Genomic DNA, 22744 nt, shown 5'->3' on the forward strand with positions numbered 1-22744 from the left:
CTGAGGTCAGCTGCAGATGTGAATGAATGGCGGACAAAAGTAGTTCCTAATACAAAAGGGTTTTAGACTCTGTGTTTGATTTTCTTTATATACACCATTATGCCGTCGAACTGTTGTTTAAACGCAATATCACACTCGTAGCAGTGCGATATGGCTGTATATCAGCACAGGTGGGAAGCGTGCCTTAGTGTCCCACCAGTGCTGATATACAGCCATAGTGATATACAGCCGTGTGATATTGCTCATTTCATTAATTGAAATCACGGAAATGATACTATATCGTGATGCATATGATTATCAGGATATGAGATGACTGATTTTTGTCATATCGCCCAGCCGTAATACAAAATGTTATCCATATACTCAGTACATTTCTGAGTATATACATTAAAATGTCAAAAATAAATGTAAATGATTAATTATAATTATATACACTAATTAAAAATGTAAACCATTAATTGATTGAAATTACAGAAATGATAGTATATTGTGATACACATTATTATCAGGATACAGGAAGACTTATGATTTTTGTTCTATCGCCCAGACCTCATGCATAGAGTTTTGCATATTCTCCAAAAAATATCTAGTATGTTAAGAAAAGGAGCAAAATTTATACAGGTTTGGAGCAGTTTGTGGAGTAATTAATGATCATTTTCATTCTTGAGTGAATTATGGCTTTAAATAGTTAACCCAGACTATCTCAGTACCTTGAAACGTCTGCATGAATCCAGATTTTACGTCAGGACTGAGCAGGGAACAAGTGTGAAACTCTTTTCATTTACACTTTTGGTAGACTCATTCATTTAGAACGTGCAACAGATCTGCCCTTAAAACAGTTTGAAATCAGTAAATGATGCTCTTTCTTGTGATAAACACTGGAAAAGACGACACTGAATCACACTCCTCAACAGTTCGGCACCGATGGGAACAACTTCACTTATTTTCTGACACAGAACTACAACAAAGTACATGTCATTTTCACATTGAAGTCGTCAAGCATTTTGCTAAAAAGCAGTGAATCTACATTGTCAAAGGATTCGCTATTTGATTTAGCTTGGAGAACAATGCATATGATTCTGACAGTGAGTCTGGTGCAGGAAACAGACCAAGTCCCACATTTATATCATGAGAACGGGATAAACTAATGTTGCTTTTTAAAATCAAACGCTGTCAAAAATATCTGTTAATGAACAGTTTCTGTATTTTGCCATTCACAAGTGTTTATTTGCTGTGGTGAATTGCATTATGGGATGTTGATCTCTGCTCTGTCCACTTCTGATGTTGAAAATTCAACTCTACAGTTTAACAAAGTGACTTTTATTGACATTTTAGACGTTTGAAATTATATAATGTATAAGAAATAATATATCAAGAAATAAAGTAACAGAAAATTTACTAATATAAATATAATATTAGGGGGGGGGGGGGTCTCCTCATCCAGCACCAGTGTACAGCATCCACCTGGATGACACGACAGCAGCCATATTGCACCAGACTGCACACCACACACCAGTTTGGTGGAGAGGAGACAGAATGATGAAGCCAATTATGGTTAGGAGGGCATGATGGATAGAGGCCAGGGGCAAATTTGGCCAGGATGCCGGGATTAAACCCCTACTAGTGCCATGGGATTATTAATGACTAGAGAGTCAGGACCTCAGGTTAACGTCTTATCCGAAAGACGGCGCTCACTGACAGTATAGAGTCCCCTTCACTATACTGGGGCATTAGGACTCACACAGACCACAGGTTGAGCGCCCCCTGCTGGCCTCACTAACACCACTTTCGGCAACAACCTAGCTTTCCCATGTGTTCTCCCATCTAGGTATCGGCCCGGCGATAGACCAGACGATATCGCACCGCTAACTATTACAAATGACAATAAAAGCCACTTTTTTCAAACTTTTCAAGGTTAAAAGTTGTTGAAAGAAAGATCAAGATCCCAAAATGCAACTCAGAAGCATCAATAAATGGGGAATAATAAAAACAGGAATCACAAAATACAGAAAACTGCTAATTTACAGTTATTATTAATTTATAGTGTAGAGATAAAGAAGTGACTGGTGGAAAAATAAACAATTCAGATACACTGAGGAAATGTAAATATTCTAAACTAATGTGAACTAATGGACCTAATGAGAAAGATGTGTCCTGTCTCTGCTCGTTTCTGCAAACATCACGACATTATAGAACAGAATAACATGAGAAAATGTTCTTGAACAAAGCACGAGACCCACCTGTAAGAAAAGTCTCCTTTCTTTCAATAATATTTCTTGTTACAATACCTTTATTAATCAGAATACACGTAATAATAATAATAATTCTACTGTATCCCAATAGGAGAAAAGAAAAAACGCAAAGGAACTCTTGATAAGCACTTGCAAACTACTAAGTATAGCTTCTGTTTTAGTATATATCGTACGCAGTGTGAGCCAAGATCTTCACATCTTGATAAAGACTGTTAAAGTGGCTGCATTTTAGCTTTATGAAGCATTAAGATCACAACAAGCCAACATCGTTGCCCAGCGTTAACGTCTACCACAATAATTTAATCACTCAGAAATAAAGTTGAACTCCGCTGGCTCTACGCTCGAGAGTAACAGAGGTGAGTTAACAGACAGAAACAGCACTCCGCAACCTGTCAACAATAGAAACAAGTATTTACATCAGAAACATTGGGAAGTAAGTGTTATAGGGGGGGAAAGAGTTACTGAAGGGAAAGAGATAGCCAGCGTATCTACTTACAACTCATCCACACACACACACTCCTACACACACACACACACACTGAAAAGAATAACCACCTTCTGGCTTCCTTCATAAGGAGGTTTCTGGATTAGCCGATCTGGTTTCTCCTCCGGCTAGTTCAGGGTATCAGAAAACCTCCTGAAGACCTGCGGAGGTGTCGATGCATGTGTATTTACATTGCTCTTTTAGCATCTAGATGCTAATATCGAGGGGGCATAAATGGTCTCTTGGAAGGGTTGAAAGGCCCGCTGCTGAAATTAGCAGACGAGCGCTTGGCTCCGGGAATTAGAGGCTCACGTTTGTGGGAGCCGGGACCTCTGGGAGGGAACTGTGGAGAGCGGAGCGTATGGTAGTGGTTTGGGTGGATGTGGGATTGAGGAGGAGAAGGGCGACGATGTCTTTGATTTGGGTTGTTTATTAGTGGGCGGTTGGGAAGTGATAAAAGGGGGCGGGGCTCTGTGGATGGGGGTGGAGCTGTGGGTGTGGCTGGAGGCGTGCAATTGGGGCCTTCTCTGATTCTACCCAATAGGGGTGGAGGAACGCCAGGGGTGCCGGGACGGTGCAGAGGTGGAGAGTGGAGCAATGTGAACTGCTCCTTCACCGTACCCGGCCGCGGGGCTTCACCAAGCAGGGATGGGGGTTTGGCTCCTCTAATGGGTGCATTCACTCCATCAGGACGGAGGTTGCCTGGTTGGTAAGGTAACACTCGGTCTATCGGTACGAGGACTCCACCAACCATAACGGTGGTGCTGGGGAAGTCTCTAGGAGGCGGTGGGGTTTGGGGGATCGGTGGAAGTAGAGGAGGAAAAAATGGAGGATGGAGTTGAGGAATGGGGCGTGTTGGGTCTTCGTTTGGGTAGGGTGGTGGAGGAGGGTACTGTAAAGGGGGTGGAAGGTGAGTGGGAAGGGGTGGAGGAGGAGGAAGAGGTGGGACTAATCCCAATTCTTCAGGACTTTCATGAGCGTGATGTGGCGATTGGGACTCCATAAACTCTTCCTCTTCATACCAAGTGCTGCTGGCTCTAGAACTAGCGCTGCTTCCTCTTCTCAGACCTCGGCCGACTAATCGGATGCCTTCCACCGTCTGAATGCGGTTGCTGTAATCGAGAGTTTCAATCGGCGCTCCTTCGTTGGAGGATGATGCTGATGAAACCACAGTCTCAATGCGATGGTAGTACTCTCCGTTATCAGTCGAAGGTTTCTTCTCTTTGTCTTTCGTCCCGTCTTCAGATCCTAAGGGTGGGTTGCGGGAGGGTGCACTTTTCGCTCCGTCTCCATCCATCTTTGGCTTTTTGTTCTGATCCTGCGCTGATGATGGAATGTTCACACTTGCCGATTTTCTCTTAGGGACTTCTTCTTTGGTTTTTGCCTTGACTGATTTAGTCACACTTGGGGTGAAAGCAGGGAGTCTTGAAGGTGGTATTGTGCGGTAATCCCGATCTTTCTTTTCTCCAAGTGTGTCTTGAGGAGTGATCACTGCGTCCCAGGGGTCTCCACTGTGGTAGGCTGTAGGTGAAAGGTTATGCTCTGGGTCATTGGAGACATGGAGAGAGTCCATGATTTCATCTTGTGTTGGCGTGCTCCCACTCTCGTCTCGGACTGGGGTGCCATCCATGTTTTCCCCACCGACAATAAGAGGGCTACTGCTGTCAAGATCCAGTCCTAAAGCACCGAACCCTGGATTGCCTTGGAGGAAACTGTTGATCTTTGACTCCAAACTGGGCAAGGCAACAGTCTCACTCTGGGCCTCTTTCACTTTCTTTTCTCGCTCTTTTTCTTTGACTTTTGTCTTCTCCGACTCTCTGCTTTTCTCCCGCTTATTGTTGCCTGTTGGCTTCAGGGCCTTGGATGTGGTTGGGGTGTTTGTGCTGGAAGATGCTGGAGTTGTGGAAACGGCTGAAGAAGAAGAGGATGAAGATGGAGCCGCGTCTGAGGAGCTGAGAGTGCCTGAACGAGCTGACGAAAGGAGAGAAGACAAACCTGCAAAACACGAGATTTATTAAATATCAAATATATCAATACAATGAACAGTTCAAATGACCCATCTGCTACTGACAAACAGACTTGAAATTGAAGTTGAAGTAGAATATTGTTTGAGAAATCAATTCTGCATCAGTATTGAGATTTAAAAAATGCCTAATTAATAAACTCAAAGCTTTGTTTTTAAAAGCAGACGGCGCTCTAGGCTGGTTTTAAACAACAGATGTCGCTCTAGGCTAGTGTTTAAAAGCAGACAGCGCTCTAAGCTAGTGTTTAACAGCAGATGTCACTCTAGGCTAGTGGTTAACAGGAGATGTCACTCTAGGCTAGTGTTTAACAGCAGACAGCGCTCTAGGCTAGTGTTTAACAGCAGACGTCGCTCTAGGCTACTGTTTAATAGCAGACGTCGCTCTAGGCTAGAGTTTAACAGCAGAGGGCGCTCTAGGCTAGTGTTTAACAGCAGAGGGCGCTCTAGGCTAGTGTTTAACAGCAGATGTCGCTCTAGGCTAGTGTTTAACAGCAGAGGGCGCTCTAGGCTAGTGTTTAACAGCAGATGTCGCTCTAGGCTAGTGTTTAACAGCAGAGGGCGCTCTAGGCTAGTGTTTAACAGCAGACGTCGCTCTAGGCTAGTGTTTAACAGCAGACGTCGCTCTAGGCTAGTGTTTAACAGCAGACGTCGCTCTAGGCTAGTGTTTAACAGCAGAGGGCGCTCTAGGCTAGTGTTTAACAGCAGACGTCGCTCTAGGCTAGTGTTTAACAGCAGAGGGCGCTCTAGGCTAGTGTTTAACAGCAGACGTCGCTCTAGGCTAGTGTTTAACAGCAGACGTCGCTCTAGGCTAGTGTTTAACAGCAGACGTCGCTCTAGGCTAGTGTTTAACAGCAGAGGGCGCTCTAGGCTAGTGTTTAACAGCAGAGGGCGCTCTAGGCTAGTGTTTAACAGCAGATGTCGCTCTAGGCTAGTGTTTAACAGCAGAGGGCGCTCTAGGCTAGTGTTTAACAGCAGATGTCGCTCTAGGCTAGTGTTTAACAGCAGACGTCGCTCTAGGCTAGTGTTTAACAGCAGACGTCGCTCTAGGCTAGTGTTTAACAGCAGAGGGCGCTCTAGGCTAGTGTTTAACAGCAGACGTCGCTCTAGGCTAGTGTTTAACAGCAGACGGCACTCTAGGCTAGTGTTTAACAGCAGATGTCGCTCTAGGCTAGTGTTTAACAGCAGACGTCGCTCTAGGCTAGTGTTTAACAGCAGAGGGCGCTCTAGGCTAGTGTTTAACAGCAGACGTCGCTCTAGGCTAGTGTTTAACAGCAGACGGCGCTCTAGGCTAGTGTTTAACAGCAGATGTCGCTCTAGGCTAGTGTTTAAAAGCAGACAGTGCTCTAGGCTAGTGTTTAACAGCAGATGTCGCTCTAGGCTAGTGTTTAACAGCAGACGTCGCTCTAGGCTAGTGTTTAACAACAGAGGGCGCTCTAGGCTAGTGTTTAACAGCAGACGTCGCTCTAGGCTAGTGTTTAACAGCAGACGTCGCTCTAGGCTAGTGTTTAACAGCAGACGGCGCTCTAGGCTAGTGTTTAACAGCAGATGTCGCTCTAGGCTAGTGTTTAACAGCAGACGTCGCTCTAGGCTAGTGTTTAACAGCAGACGGCGCTCTAGGCTAGTGTTTAACAGCAGATGTCGCTCTAGGCTAATGTTTAAGAGCAGATGGCGCTCTAGGCTAGTTTTAACAGCAGACGTTGCTCTAGGCTGGTTTAAAACAGAAGATGGTGCTCTAGGCTAGTGTTTAACAGCAGATGGCGCTCTAGGGTAGTGTTTAGGAGCAGATGGCGCTCTAGGCTAGTTTTAACAGCAGACGTTGCTCTAGGCTGGTTTAAAACAGAAGATGGTGCTCTAGGCTAATTTTTAACAGCAGACGGCGCTCTAGGCCAGTTTAAAACAGAAGATGATGCTCTAGGCTAGTGTTTAACAGCAGACGGCGCTCTAGGGTAGTGTTTAACAGCAGATGGCGCTCTAGGGTAGTGTTTAAGAGCAGATGGCGCTCTAGGCTAGTTTTAACAGCAGACGTTGCTCTAGGCTGGTTTAAAACAGAAGATGGTGCTCTAGGCTAATTTTTAACAGCAGACGGCGCTCTAGGCCAGTTTAAAACAGAAGATGGTGCTCTAGGCTAGTGTTTAACAGCAGATGGTGCTCTATGCTAGTTTTTAACAGCTGACGGCCCTCAAGGCTTGTATTTAACACAAAACGGCACTCTAGGCTAGCATTTTTGCAAATCTTGATTTCTCGAATGATATTTTGCCTCAGCTCTATTGGAAATCACCGGTATTGCATCTTACCCTGCAGGTTGGAGCCATGAGTCTGTGTTTTGCTAAGAACGTTTAGGATGTTCTCTGGAGAGAAGTCGACTTTGGACAGAATGTTTGCCAGAGGGTTGGATGTGGGAGCGCTGCCAGGGGTGGAAGGGGCAGCTTTGGAGGAAGACGCATGGGTGGATGGTGTAGTCGGAGTGGCAGGAGTAGGACGAGACACGGGACTTGCACCTGGGTGTTAAGACAGATTATATGCTTAATGAATATTCATGTAAAACAGCTCATCAGTCGTGTAATAAATGAACAAACTGTTGAGAATTAAAATACATGTGTAATGGTATATTAGATCCGTGCAGCTCTTACAGTGACATCGACGTGCATTATCGCTGACTGTGTGCTTGATATTAATCAAACAACTAAAGACAAATTCAAAATCACTCACTGCTCTTCAGTGAAGGACTTTTATAAGAAACAAAGTTAGTTCTTGAGGTGAAAACTATGCTGTTATTTACATTTGATTATGAATTAAGTGAACACATGAGACCTGCATTTAAAAGAAACTTAGCAAGGTTTGTTTCATTTGTTAACTATTGCATTTGTCCTTTGCTTTTTTATTATTAAATGTAATTATTTTCAATAATTGTGAAGACTTTTTTGTTTGCTTGTCACTAATATCCAGTTCCTAGTAAAAAAATATATATAAATAGTGTAAGTCTCAACTTAACTCATAATTATGTTAAATAATCATTACAACACTGACCACAATGATCATGGTTAAGATTTGTGCCATAAGCATATCAACAGCCTTAATGGCGTCACATGACAGTTGAAAGTATCGCACACCAGACGCGCACATTCGCATGCTATTTAAAATGAAACTATTCAGATAGAATTCAGAAACCTGCGCTTCGAAGTCTGAAATGCGTGGCGCTACGCGGTGCATTGCCGATTGGCGCTTCTGGTGTGTGATCCCCATTCATGGCTTTTTTTACCATATATGCTGTAATTTTATACTTCAGTCATCCATAAAACACCTTAAAGCAGAGTTTGCTTCATTTATTCATCCCATTTCATTTCTGCTTTTTTATTACAGTTGAATTATTTTCATTAATTTTGAGGACTTTTTTTGTCACTAATATCAGACACTCTAATACAGGGGTCTCAAACTCAAATAAGCGAATTCATAGGAGGGCTCTTTTAACATTCAAGCACAAGTAATAAGTGGAAACCTGATGTAATTGATGCACTCAGACAATCCTTCCCAGAGTATCAAAGCTCTTTCTTTTTGTTTCTTATTGTACATATTAAAAGGGTAGTTTAAATTACTATAAAAATACTACTATTTAATAACTATTTAATAATAATAATAATGTCCCAATCAATGGTTTCTTAACCAAAAGTTTAACAGATAGACAGGAGAAAGCTGATTGGGTAACTTTATTGACTTTGCTGGCAATAGTTCTTCTCAATATAATTATTTTTGGTAAAACTACAACAAAGAGGGGGAAAGCATGTACATATTCACATTTACTTTAACATGTTCAATTTAGCCAGCAGTAAAACTTTACTAATGCACATTTTTAAAGCAAATCTTAATATGCATATGAGGAAAATCTACATTAATGAGACCATTGGAATCGAATATTAGCCAAATGATCATATTTACACCACCAGCATAATGTGTAAGCCATGAAGAAGTGTTTATACAACACAATACAGGTGGTATAAAACTGATTATAATCGAATGACGCTTAAATATTTACAAAAATTTAGCTTTTTGAGCACCTACGGACATATTTCAACGTTTAAATCAGCCCCAGAAACAATCTACATTTGCGTTACTCTCGACCGCACACTGAGAGAAACCGAAAGTAACCCGAATATATAATACAGTACCTTAAATGTCCAGTAGGTGGGGTCAAAACCACAAGTGTATATGCGACTGCACAGCAATGATGATAATGCTCAGTTGCGGGCTAGAGGGAGGACGAGCGGAGGCCGCAAATGGCCTGCAGTTTGAGACCCCTGCTCTAATACTAATAAATACATAATAAATGCTGTGGTATTGAGAATCGTGACATGTCAATGGTTTCTAAAATGTAGATATAACATAAATATACACAATTCAATGTAATTTTAATTATTAAATCAATTAAATCAATTAAAAAAGTAAAATAAAGCAATAAAAATATAAAACAAAGCAAGATATACCTCATTTTTAAAAATAAATCAATCACTCATACATTATTTGGTCATATGGTTCACTCACAACCTTTTTAAATAATCATCAATGATCAAAAACTTGTATAACTTTTACCATAATTAAGCAGCCCTATGCTATTTGTACATATGACCTACCATATATTACATTCTACGAAAGGCAAACTCACCAGTGGTCTTCATTGCGCTGGACAGCGAGCTCAGAATGGAGCTAATTTTGCCCAGATCAACATTGGCCAAGTTCATCTGCAGGGGAGCGGGGCTGACCGCGGGGGCCGGGGCCGGAGCCGGGGCTGTGTTTATGGGTGTAGTGTTTACAGGAGGCGTCTGACTGGTTGAGGACACAGACACGGTCTTTGTGGAAGTGGATAAATTCTGGGGTGTTTTAGCAGCAGTGATCTGGGAGCTTTTAGTTATTGCAGCATTAGTGGTCTTAGATGCGGATGGAAGACTGGACTTCTCTTTCTTCTCATCAACTAGAGGACACAAGATAATCATGTTAGTTCATATCAAACCATACATACGGCTGAACTCAAAATTATTCGTTCTCCTGTGAATTTTTGTTTCCTTGTCAAATATTTCCCAAATGATGTTGAACAGATTCAGGAATTTCTCACAGTAATTCCTATAGTATTTTTTCTTCTGGAGAAAGTCTTATTTGTTTTATTTCGGCTAGAATAAAAGCAGCTTTTAATTGATTTAAAGCCATTTTAAGGTCAATATTATTAGCCCCCTTCAGGAATATTAGTTTTGGATTGTCTCCAGAGCAAACCACTGTTATACAATGGCTTGCCTAATTACCCGACCTTAACCTTATTAAGCTAGTTAAGCCTTTAAATAATATTTATTCATTATATATTCATTCAAAACATAATTTGCTTTGTTTTCACTGTTTATATGGTCCTAAACAACTAATAAAAATGGAAATATGTAGATCCTGACATTCAGAATCACATCAGATTGTGAAGTCCCTAAATATCCCCACCCCCGGTGCTTAATTAAAGCAGGATCCTGTTCCGGAAAATGTCAGATATTAGTGTTTTGCGTTCCGGAATTTATTTTAATGGATCCGGCATTAACGTGTGCGCAGTGAATACCTCTGCGTGAGAGAGATAGAAAGAGAGAGAGAGAGAGAATGTGAATGAGCAAAGCAGAAGGCTGTGTGGATTGTGTATGCGCGCACACACATGATGCTAGTCACCATGCGCAAGTTAAAGCAAAAGTCGTGTTTAACTATTGGCCCTCATCACTATTTTCAGCCAATCGGCTTTCTTATGTTTACAAGCACTCTCATTGGTTGGTGATTGTTTCGCATGCAGTGAGCAGCGAAAATAAAGAGTGCCACAGCGGCCTACCCTTAATAATATTTGTATTTTCAAAATGGCAGAGAGGCAGGGCAGCCACGCATACTTTCAGCTTTTAAAGCCACGAGTAAATCTGATAATGAGCATGATCAAACGAGATCTCGAGAAGATAAAACTGCGCGAATGGATCAGGATAGCGGGAGACAGAAGCAAAGCGAGTCACGTCAGCCAGAATACATGACAGAAGAGCTAACTTTAGGCTCTTCTTGAAGATTAGACTGAGAGAGTCATTTCATTTTGAATTGAATAGTGATTATTCATATGATTTTTGTTTGTAGCTGCATGCTTTTATTCTCCATAACTGCCCTATAACATTATATGGCACAAAATAATTAAAGAGCGTTCATTAAATCACCGTTTAATGTCGTCATGATCCAGGAAAACTGAAAGTGTGTGGTGGACGACGGTCACGGTCACTTTTATTTCCCGGTTTTGTTCCGGGAATTATTAAATTTACAAATTAAGCCCTGCATACCCCCAATAATCAATAACAGAATGTTCATTTCTGGGTGAACAAACCCTTTCATTTCTGCTTTTTCTCACCAGCAGCAGCTCCAGCGTTTGCAGACGTTTCCTCCTCCTCCTCAGACAGGTCCATGTCTTCAATATCTATGTTGTCCTTCTGCTGCTGAGCTCCGTCTGCTGTTCTGCTCTGGAAAGGTGACTCTGATCCGCTTGGGGACGGGGCGTCTGCAGAGGGAGACGGGAGCGGGGAGTCCTCCAGACGAGGCAGCGTCGCCTTCAGAGCGTCCAGCTTACGCTTCAGGCTGCAGACGCGGTTGGCGAACGCTTTATATGCCTGCGGGAAAGAGGAGAAATGTTCCAGACAAGCACATTATAAGGATACGGGATATACAGTTGAGGTCAGAATTATTAGCCCCCCTGTTTATTTTTTCCCCAATTTCTGTTTAACGTAGAGCAGATTTCTTTAACATATTTATAATCATAATAGTTTTAATAACTCTCTAATAACTGATTTATTTTCTCTTTGTCATGATGACAGTAAATAATATTTGACTAGATATTCTTCAAGACACTTCTATACAGCTTAAAGTGACATTTAAAGGCTTAACTAGGTTAATTAGGGTAACTAGGCAGGTTAGGGTAATTAGACATGTTATTGTATAATGATGGTTTGTTTTGTAAAATATATAGCTTAAAGGGGGTAACAATTTTGACCTTAAAATGGCTTTTAAAAGATGAAAAACTGCTTTTATTCTAGCTCAAATAAACCAAATAAGACTTTCTCCAGAAGAAAAAATATTATCAGACATACTGTGAACATTTCCTTGCTCTGTTAAACATCATTTGGGAAATATTAAAATAAATTCACAAGGGGGGCTAATAATTCTGACTTCACCTGTGCATTAGCCATGTTTCCATACAAAGATATGCACAGAAACTGGAATACAGCATTAAAAGGGTTTCTGCAGGTTTAAAGGTGCTGCATGCAAGCTTGACACCCATTGGTTGAGCTAGGTATTGCACTCCTGGTTCAAAACATGCAAGCACAGGTTGCCAGATTGATGACACCAAAAGCAGTGTGCCTGACTAATCGAGCCTAAAGGCGGATTTAAATGCTGTTCTAAATAAAAGCAATAGATAGAAGCAATATTTATGACTGTAAAAGGCCTCAGTCCCTCCAGAACTGTCTTGATCATCTGTCTGCGCTCCCACAGCGTCTCACGCCTCCAAAAGTCGCCGCATTCAGTGCGTTTCGTCTTCGTCTTCTCAGACTCATTTATTAGAGAAGACAAAAAAACACCAGAGTGGCACATCCAAACGCACTCAACTACAGTTCCCTGACTCAGCTCCAGTTTATTAGGACGTGAGCATTTTCTTCTCTTTGACACTGGATGGAAATGCTGCTTTATTCACTAATATTTAACTTGACATTCCAGTCTAATTCGCAACTATGGACGGAAACGTCGCTAGTCACTTTATAATAATTAAAGGAGGCCTATTACACCCCTTTTAGTCAGTATAAAAGTGATTTCTGAATAATAGGTGCCCTTTAATAATAATAATTATTACAATGAAGTTCTGTTTCTGTTTCCAGTCAAGCGCATGTGGAAATTTCAATTCGGTGCATCTGTGAAATCTAGTACAGCTCTTCACAATATTCAGGCATCAGAGTTGACTCACATTGGCAACAATTTTGACCTCTTTGTACTGAATCTCATAAAAGATGTCTGCGTTTCCCAGAGCCTCCAGCAGAGGGGGTCCCGCCTTCATCTGGCCCTCCAGGAACGTCACAAACTCCTGCAGCTTCACACTTCCCTCCTCAAAGTCCTTGGAGAACTTATTTCCTCCCGCTTTATCTGTAGATGAAGAGAGAGATGAGTTTTAAAAGCCTCGTCAAGAAACATGTAGTGTTAATTCAGGAAATATTTCATCCACCTGTAGAAAACACTCTCCGTCTCTGTACGCACCACACACTCTCTTTGTTACTAGTTATGATTCTGCTGATTATAAGTAAATAATTACATCCCAATACAATGTTCCAAATCAAGGTAGTGTTTAATTACACTGAAAATACTCATTTGGATGTACAAATTTTAAGGTAAGTGGTTGCAAACTATTTATTTAGGCTGAATTTAAACACACAAATAAAGTTGAACATGACTACATTTAATTTGTGTGTTTGAATTCAGCCCATATCAATTGCTTGCAAACACTTGCCTTAAACAAACTGTTAGTTAACCTAATGAATGTATTGTTTTCAATGTAATCGAGGTTTTGATTTTAGGTCATGTCATCCAGCCCTATGTTAAGGCTGATTTATACTTCTGCATCAAGCGCACGCATATTGTCCGGTGCAGCTTTCATGTGGTCGCAGACCCCTCGCCGTGGCTGACGCCGATGTGCACCTCTCAAAAAATGTAACTAGACGTCGTAACGAAGCATCGCACAAGCTTTGTGATTGGTCGGTTTGGTAGCGGTGGGCAGTGCTGAGAGCCGTGCGCCCGATGGAGCGAGTGTTCACAAGTGTGGAGTCCTGTGAAGGAGATCCAGATGGAAACATTTGTTTTGCGTTTATCTTATGTGTTGTTGTATGGAATAAAATCACTGTCATAAATATTTCCTGCGTAAATAAAATTCTCGCATCCGTAATTATAAAATCGTACAGGAAAACGGAACTGCGCTCGCCGCCTGTAACGTTAACTTACATTATGCTCTCTATCCTCGGCCCGTTCTTAATTTTGATTCTGTAAAATGTCCAAGAAACACAGCGAAAATGGACCTCATTAAGTCTCAACCTTTATTACAGCTCATGACGAACATTTCTCAAAGAGGGAATAGCAAAAATCTTATCTGAGACGGTGTGTGTGAGCTCGAGTGTCCAGCAGGGGCGCCATTTTGATTGATGACTCTCGCTTGTTTATTAATGCCTGTGACAGCGGTGATGTCATTTTGACAGTGGAGTGTCGCTGTTTGATTCATACTCGTAATCAGGACTTCGCGTCCATGGTGAAACTGTACTTCGTGTTTGTAAAGTACACCCATCGTACATTTATCAGTCATATATAAACACACAAAGAAAATGTCGTATCTGTGTCTGTTCTAATCACAGACTTTGTAACTGTACCCTCGTAAAATTACGAGTACGCTCCGTTTTCCTGTACGATTTTATAATTACGGATGCGAGAATTTTATTTACGCAGGAAATATTTATGACAGTGATTTTATTCCATACAACAACACATAAGATAAACGCAAAACAAATGTTTCCATCTGGATCTCCTTCACAGGACTCCACACTTGAGAACACTCGCTCCATCGGGCGCACGGCTCTCAGCACTGCCCACCGCTACCAAACCGACAAAATATTTATGACAGTGATTTTATTCCATATTGGTGCACGTCCGCTGGTTTGCGTCTCTGAATGAGCGAGTTTGAGCTACTTGTAGCGTTCAGAAAAAAACAAAACACCAATGAAGAAACTCAACACAGAGGAACATCAAAACCTACAGCCATCTAGTGTTTCTGAAGTGTTATTGCAGAGCAACACAAACAGCACGCAGATGTATAAATGCAAGACTACACGCAAGGCAGGCGCGCAGATCACTCAACACAGAAGTATAAACCAGCCTTTGTATTACAGCATGTTCGCTATGTATTGTATTTTTAAAAATTGCACTTATGTCCGGTGTTTGTGTTCATATTTATGCTTATGTTTATTTATGTAGCAGCGTGGTCCAGCAGACACGCTCTTACACTAGAGCTGCAAACATTAAGCATTGCAATATTGTGTTTTTCTGCAATACACATTGCAATAAGAGCATAATTTCATTATTTTCAAAAATAATTAATAATTTTACATTGATCGGGATGTTTTTGTGGGGAAGCGAGCATCTGCATGTACAAAATAATCAAATAAATATAGTAAAAAAAGAGAAATTAAAGCACAGATGAAAACAATTGAACGTCTTTAGTACAGTCTCGATGTACAGAAATTGAATAATCAAATGTAAAATAACAGTGTATAGTCTTCATTGTATAAATAAACACAATTAACCTTTATTAAAGTGCCTAACTTTTTAATTTCTTGTGTCCAAATGGTTTAAATACACTTGAAATTCGGCGATGTGACTACTACATATTCGCACACTGCGATATTGATGCTGAAACCATATATCGTGCAGCCCCATCTTATCCTTTATTACAATATAGGATTCTGGTGATTATAACTAAATTACATTCAAAATAAAATAAACTAAATCAAGGAAAAGTGTTCAATTAATTAATCTTAGGTCGCATCGTCCACCCTAAGTTAGATCACAGCATGTTCGCTATGTATAGTTATTTGTTTAATTGCTCATATGTCCAGTGTTTGTGTTCATATTTATGCGTATGTTTATTTATTTACAGCGAGACATGAAATTTGGATATTTATTATGTCCACACATGTATCAGAACGACATTAAATGACAATAAAGCTCAATTTGACTTGATTTGATTACCTTTTAACCTCTTGAGGGCTTCGTTGCTGCAGACATCCAGTCTGAGAGATGCTAACTGCTTCTCTCTCAAATCACTCTCATCCTGAGCGTGCTTGTATGATGTTAAACGCTCGACAAAATCATGCGGCTGATGAAGAGAACCAAGAGAGAACATTTTTTAGTTATTTAACCCAGTGTTTCCCAACCCTGTTTCTGGAGGCACACCAACAGTACATATTTTGGATGTCTCCCTTTTCTGACCCATTAACTTCAGGTGTTGGAGTCTCTTCTGATGTTATGATGAGTTGATTCAGGTGTGTTTGATTAGGGAGAGGTTGAAAATGTGGACTGTTGGTGTGCCTTCAGGAACAGGGTTGGAAAACACTGATTTAACCCATTAACTCTCAGTTTCTGAACACAGACATGAAAATGGCACGATCAAATTAAATGGCTGATAATCTTCAATGCTTTGGTGCATAAGTTTAAGCTTGGTCTCATTTTAAAGACCACAGATGTCAGATTGTGGATCAAAAAGTTAAATAAAACAAAAGTTATATGCGTTTATGTTTCTGAAATAAAACAATGAATGCATGTTTTATTATATTGCAGAAAACATGTATTTTACAAAGTATTTTTCAGCCTAATATTGACAGAAAATCAAAGCTAAACATCTGAACTAATTATATTCCAAATTTGAAGTTGGTATCTCAAAAAATGAGCTTTCAGTCAGATTTTGGTTTAGCTGCAGTACCAGACATGACCACCAGTTTACATTGGCATCCATACAAGGGCGCCCCCTATGTTTTGAGCAATATAATCCATATTTTTTTTTCGTACTTTGAAAATATTTGTAAAAGACATACAATTGTATAGTAGTAAGGAAGGTTTGGTGGTATTTGATTTAAACGAAGCCTCTAAAAAACATCTAAACATGTGGATTGCTGTAGCAAAGTAATGCATGCTTTACAACTCTGATGAGCATCCCTTGTTGCAAATTAATGAATAACTGCTGCTCAGTAATATCTATCAAAAATCAGTCACCAGATATGGAAAATAGACATCTTAAGCTTTCAAATGATATAAAGTTTGTCATGACTTTTCCCAAATTGCAGTAAACCTTGAAACCGGTTATCGTCCCATGTCTAGTGGACAACTCTTTGATGTCTCTGTATGCACCAGACCCTCTCTTACGATTTGTTACAATTTAATATTGACAGAAAATTAAAGCTAAACATCTGAACTAATTATATTCCAAATTTGAAGTTGGTATCTCAAAAAATGAGCTTTCAGTCAGATTTTGTTTGGCTGCAGTACCAGACATGACCACCAGTTTACATTGGTGTGTATACAAGAGCGCCCCCTATGTTTTGAGCAATATAATCCTATTTGTTTTTTCATACTTTTGACAATATTTGTAAAAGACATACAATTCTATAGTAGTAAGAAAGGTTTGGTGGTATTTGATTTGCCTCTAAAACATCTAAACATGTGGATTGCTGTAGCAAAGTAATGCCTGCTTTACGACTCTGATGAGCATCCCTTGTTGCAAATTAATGAATAACTGCTGCTCAGTAATATCTATCAAAAATCAGTCACCAGATATGGAAAATAGACATCTTAAGCTTCCAAATGATATAAAGTCTGTCATGATCGCTTTATGTTTAGACTCCAATATTATGGTTTAAATAATGCAAGCATAAACAGTCCCACAGGTTGTAGGGTGACAGTAAATGTGTAAATCTCTTACTCTTCCTCCATAACAAAAAACTGTGGTAAAATATGTATTCAGAAGTCTCAGACCTTCCCTACTATACATAGTTAGTCATGTTTAGATTATGATTTAATTGCAAAAAAGTGATGTAAACTTAAGCAGAACGGTGACATTTAAGAGGTTTTAATAAACAGGACAAGCATAACATGCAGGAAATGTTCCTAAAGTAAAATATAGATCATTACTTACGACAAACTCTGCCACAATTTTAGACTTCAGAGCAGTTTTGGAGTTGACCGGTGCTGCAGAAATGAGAGAAACATATATATTTTCATCATTATTTTACACTTTTTATCAGGATTTTTTCAGAGATGCAATTTTCATTTGTATTCGTTCCCCTGCAGGTTTCTCTGCTAAATATATTATAATGTAGTAAACCCAGGGGAATAATCAGATTTTTTGGTATCGCTTTACAATACAGGACATGCATTTAATGTTAGTTAAACGTTGTTTTAACTAAGATGAACAAACAATGCTTTTACAGCATTCATATTTTATAATTCTCCATTTATTAATAGATTAATGCACCGAGTTATCAATGAACAACTGCATTTTAACATACCAACGTTAACAAAGAGAAATAGAGTAATAAATGTATTGCTCATTGTTTGTTCATGTTCGTAAATGCATTAAGTAACAAACTGCATGTCCCATATTGTAGAGCGTTACAGCGTTAGCATTTTTCCTATGCTGTTATATTGCATATATTACATTTTCTGATATATTTGATCAACTTCTGAGGTAAACATAACTAAACAATCCTTTAGCATTTCACTGTACGAAATAGATTAGGCATCCATATTAAAGAAATGTGGATTTTAAAGCCATTATGTGTGTATTTTATTGTAATTGTGGGCAAAATTAAGACATTTTTGTCCATTTTTAAATATTTCTCAAGTGATGTTTAACAGAGCAAGATATATTTTACAGCATATTCGATCGCGCTGAAAAAGCAATCCATCCGGTAATCCGTCAACTGTATAGCGCAGAAAGGAACATACCCCATACCCCCCCGTATTGTTAGTTTTACACACTAAATGCAGCAGGACGTAGCACATATTTCACGGTTCTCAAAAAGTGTAGCCCTGGGCACATATTTCCAATGAGCCTCTATTGAGATACACACTTTGCAGGATTACGCAAGACATCGGAATAATGCAAAGCAGAAATTCTACAATGCGTTGAGGTTTATCAATGCCTTCACTTGTCCAGCACTGAAACTGTGAGTGCAGAGAGAGGGAGTGAAAGTTTGATTTCACTGCCATTTCAGCTTCTCTGGTCATGCCGAAAAAACAGAAACAGATCAAGTTTACCACATTTTATAAACATCACTTATATCTAGAATTATTAAAACTATTTTAACAATTAAAAGTCATTAACAGCAATGAATAATACATACGATAAAATACATAAATAATAGTAATAATATACAAGATAAAAGTCTAAAACAGCTTCAGATTTACTTCTGATAAAAATTGTACTCTTTTTAAAGGATGCACATTTAAAAATATTTCATATAAAGAAAAATTGTCTGACAAAATTAAACATATGCAAGCATATGAGTAGCATAAATCATTCCAAAATGGAACATGCACAATGGAAATGCAATATGTTAAATGGCAATGTACTTCTGTATTTCTTGCATTTCCCAAGACATACCTGCAATGTTTGGTGCAGAATGAAAATGACAATTAAATCCCATCGTTTGCATTTCTCATTTGAAACACGGTTTTCATATGTAAATTGCATCCACATTTTAATGCTCAATAAGTTGCTAAATTAAATCGAGAATGCAATGCACAAACTGAATTTGATGTGTATAAAGTACAAGCAGAAACTGTAGCATAATGATCATTTAAATGTTATTAGTCCTAAATGCATTTACTCTCACGTCTAGGAAACGCAGGATTATATTTTCAGCATAACACCGTGGGATGTGTGTAGCAAAGTCAAGTTTGAAATGTAATACACCAAATGATAATGCAATATTGTAAATGGCAATGTAGTTCGGTATTTCAGTGAGCATTTTCCAAGACATATGTGCAATGTTTGCTGCAATATTAAAATGAAAAAACCCAATCCAATTTCATTTAATACATGGCGATGAATGAAAGCTGATGTGTAATTGAAAATGCATTCTGGGCTGGCCACGCCCACATACGGCGGCCGTTCCTGCAAGGCGGGTATATTAGATTTTGTCATCACGGCTGCTGCGAGGACTATTTAGGACATATGGCAGCATAAACATGGTGAAGACTGTTCCTCCAGTGCTTCGGGAAGCTGCACAAGCCCTCGAGCGTGAACTGGGAAATATTTTAGCCAACCAATCACCTCCTAGCTTAGTAAAGTTGGTTTTAGGTTTGATATTGGCCGGACATTCGCGCAGGCAGTTTTAGGGATCATCTTTACGTTGTGCTTCTGTCTATGTAATTCGCAGATGATCCCTAAAACTGTGTGCACGAATGTCTCAAGGTAACCGTGCTCAGGCACACCTCTTCTAATCGGGCCAACTGAACTGCGCCTGAGCCCGATTCAGAGCACTCACACTTCTCAAATGATCCGGGAAATGGGCCTGGGCACGGTTCAGATGGCATAGTGCGAGTAGGCGCTAACTGTAAGTGTAGAGATGAGGAACTGACCAGCAGGAGGAGGCTGCTCTTTAACTTTCTCCTTTCCCTTTTCTTTCTCCTTCTCTTTGACCTTCTCCTTCTCTTTCTCCTTGACTTTCTCCTTCTCCTTGACTTTCTCCTTTTTCACCAGATTGGTCTTCAGCTCGGAGATCAGCTCCTCAGGATACACGTTCCTCTCCTGCCAAATACTGAAGATCCTCTCCACTGACTTGCAGACTTTAGCATCCCTGTAAACACACACAGAGAGTGATTTCAGAAAAGAGGTCCATTTCAGACAGGAAGTTAAAGGTGCTTTACGCATGTTTGACTCTTCTAAAGCTTAAAAACATGCCATAATATGTTTGCAGATATTAAAGAAACATGCTGAGTGAATATACTTGTTTATCTGTAAAACAATGCTAGTCAGTTCTGTCCCTTTTCTGCTTTAAAGACGTGTGTCTGTCTTTGTTTTGATCTGTGTAACTCCGCCCACTGCCAGTTTATCCAATTATATACTCCCTGACAGAAGTCTTGTGGAGGATCTCAGTTGTAAGAGCAACACATAACTCGACTTCTAGTTGATCATTTGGAAAAGTGTCAGAAGGTGGAATCATCTGTTTATCTGCATCCCAATCATCATCAAATACTACAGAAAACCTACTGGAACCAGCATGGAGCCAAGATTCTCACAGAAATCAGTCAAGTTTGGTGAAGAAGAAATCATGGTTTGGGGTTACATTCAGTATGGGGGCGTGCGAGAGATCTGCAGAGTGGATGATCAACATCAACAGCCTGAGGTATCAAGACATTTGTGCTGCCCATTACATTACAAACCACAGGAGAGGGTGAATTCTCCAGCAGGATAGCGCTCCTTCTCATACTTCAGCCTCCACATCAAACCTCCTGAAAGCAAAGAAGGTCAAGGTGCTCCAGGATTGGCCAGCCCAGTCACCAGACATCAACATTATTGAGCACATCTGGGGTAAGATGAAGGAGGAGGCGTTGAAGATGAACACAAAGACTCTTGATGAACTCTGGGAGTCCTGCAAGAAGGCTTTCTTTGTCATTCCAGATGACTTTATTAATCAGTGATTTGAGTCATGTCAGAGATGTATGGATGCAGTCCTCCAAGCTCATGATGGAGTCAGACACAATATTCATTCTGTTTCCACTGCAGCATGAGCACATATTCTATACTGGACATTATTGAAGGTTCAGTGAGCAGACTTTAGTCTAAGCAGAGTCAGACCTTACTGTCCTAATCAAATCATTAATAATCAAGACATGATCAGATATTATTGTGCTCAAATAAGCAAAATCTAGAGGCCTTTACCTTTCATATAAGACACTTCTGATACCAAATCATCAACTAGAAGTCAAGTTATTATCTGCTGTTCCTAAAACTTGGACAGGCGAAAAGACTTTTGTCAGGTAGTGTATTTCAGCACACCAGGTTGTGTTGGCTGAAAATAGCGCATTTCATTTCAGTCATGCAGTCTGCCTCAGTGTATGTGGATGAAAATGTGATCTCCGGACAGTAGCAGCCTCCGAAATGAACGCAACAACGCTACCAATGTTTAGTTTAGTTTGTATACAGGGTCAATGCACATTAATAAACATTACTGTAAAATGTGCCAGAATTAGCCAAGAATGGCTATTTTTCATCTGCAGACCCCTTACAGAATGTTAAAAAGTCACACCTAAAATAAGAAGCACAGCATAATAACATAAAATACACTATAATATATAAAATACAATTAAAAAGTAAAATCCAATTTAATAATTCTTTGTGCCCAAATGCTTTAGACTCACTTAAAATGTTTACAGAGGCCTTTAAACATGAGCAATCGATAAACGTTCACTTTATAATGGTTAAACTAAAATGACTCCAAAATATTCATGAGTTCTGAACCTGGTAAACTATGTAAACCTGGTAAAACCTTTGCACCTGGTAATTTATAATCCTCACTATTCATTATTACTATTGCATATTCACACATTGTGATATCCATGCTTAAACGATTTTGTGCAGCTCTAGTACAAACACACACACACACATATACATACACATACATACATACATACATACATACATACATACATACATACATACATACATACATACATACATACATATATATATACATATATACATACATACATACATACATACATACATATATATATATATATGTGCTTGACTCACTTGACCAGCAGGGCGGCGTCTGGCAGCACGTCAGCGAAGGCGGTGCGGTAAATGATGGCGTTTTTCCTCTTGCAGTTCTGAATGACATCATTGGCGAGGTAGAAGAGATTCAGCCTGTGGTTGGCATCCGCTGCACAAAGAACACGCAAGGGAAATATTGGTTATCATACTACAATAACATAATACACCTGAAAACGCAGGAGCACAGATAAATCAACTAAAATAATGTTCATTTTGTGCACAGACAGCAGCCAAGTACCAAAACGCCACACTAAAGGACTTTCTGTTGTCAATTTCTGGATTCGTGTTCACATAATGCAAAATAATCCACAAATAATTCAGCCAGTGTTTCCCCTACTGTTATATTGAGGGGGCCACACCCCTAACAGCACTCCCCGCCCCCTTTATCGTTATTTAAATTATTTTCTATATAGCGTCAGATCACAACAGAAAGCATTTAAAGCTCCTTTCCAAAACAACAGGTCTAAATACATTGTTCTTTCATTAAACCAACAAAATAGTCTGATGTTATTCAATATTAAATGACGAGGGCGTGTTATTTCTGTCTCTACATGATTGCTTTTACGTTTGTCTCTTATTACGTC

General features: G+C 39.7%; 1 protein-coding gene across 2 annotated transcripts in view; it reads right to left on the reverse strand.

Moving 5' to 3' along the window:
- Nucleotides 1–22744, reverse strand: part of LOC130243213 (threonine--tRNA ligase 1, cytoplasmic-like) — a 58796-nt gene that overhangs the window by 27179 nt on the left and 8873 nt on the right. The window contains exons 2-10 of one of the 2 annotated variants that reach the window (XR_008839127.1): nucleotides 22140–22269; nucleotides 19964–20181; nucleotides 17514–17566; nucleotides 15575–15701; nucleotides 12756–12931; nucleotides 11154–11409; nucleotides 9417–9722; nucleotides 7054–7257; nucleotides 2808–4731 (exon numbers count right to left, since the gene is read on the reverse strand). Coding sequence is in view for 1 of the 2 variants with exons in the window: in XM_056475301.1 (XP_056331276.1) it covers nucleotides 2951–4731; nucleotides 7054–7257; nucleotides 9417–9722; nucleotides 11154–11409; nucleotides 12756–12931; nucleotides 15575–15701; nucleotides 17514–17566; nucleotides 19964–20181; nucleotides 22140–22269 (3251 nt within the window). In the remaining variant the exon portion in view is untranslated. Of the gene's footprint in view, nucleotides 1–2272; nucleotides 4732–7053; nucleotides 7258–9416; nucleotides 9723–11153; nucleotides 11410–12755; nucleotides 12932–15574; nucleotides 15702–17513; nucleotides 17567–19963; nucleotides 20182–22139; nucleotides 22270–22744 lie in introns of those variants that run through there. The other variant, XM_056475301.1, reaches the window with a different exon arrangement.

The sequence above is a fragment of the Danio aesculapii genome, chromosome 16, assembly GCF_903798145.1.
Source record: "Danio aesculapii chromosome 16, fDanAes4.1, whole genome shotgun sequence".
Lineage (NCBI taxonomy): Eukaryota > Metazoa > Chordata > Actinopteri > Cypriniformes > Danionidae > Danio > Danio aesculapii.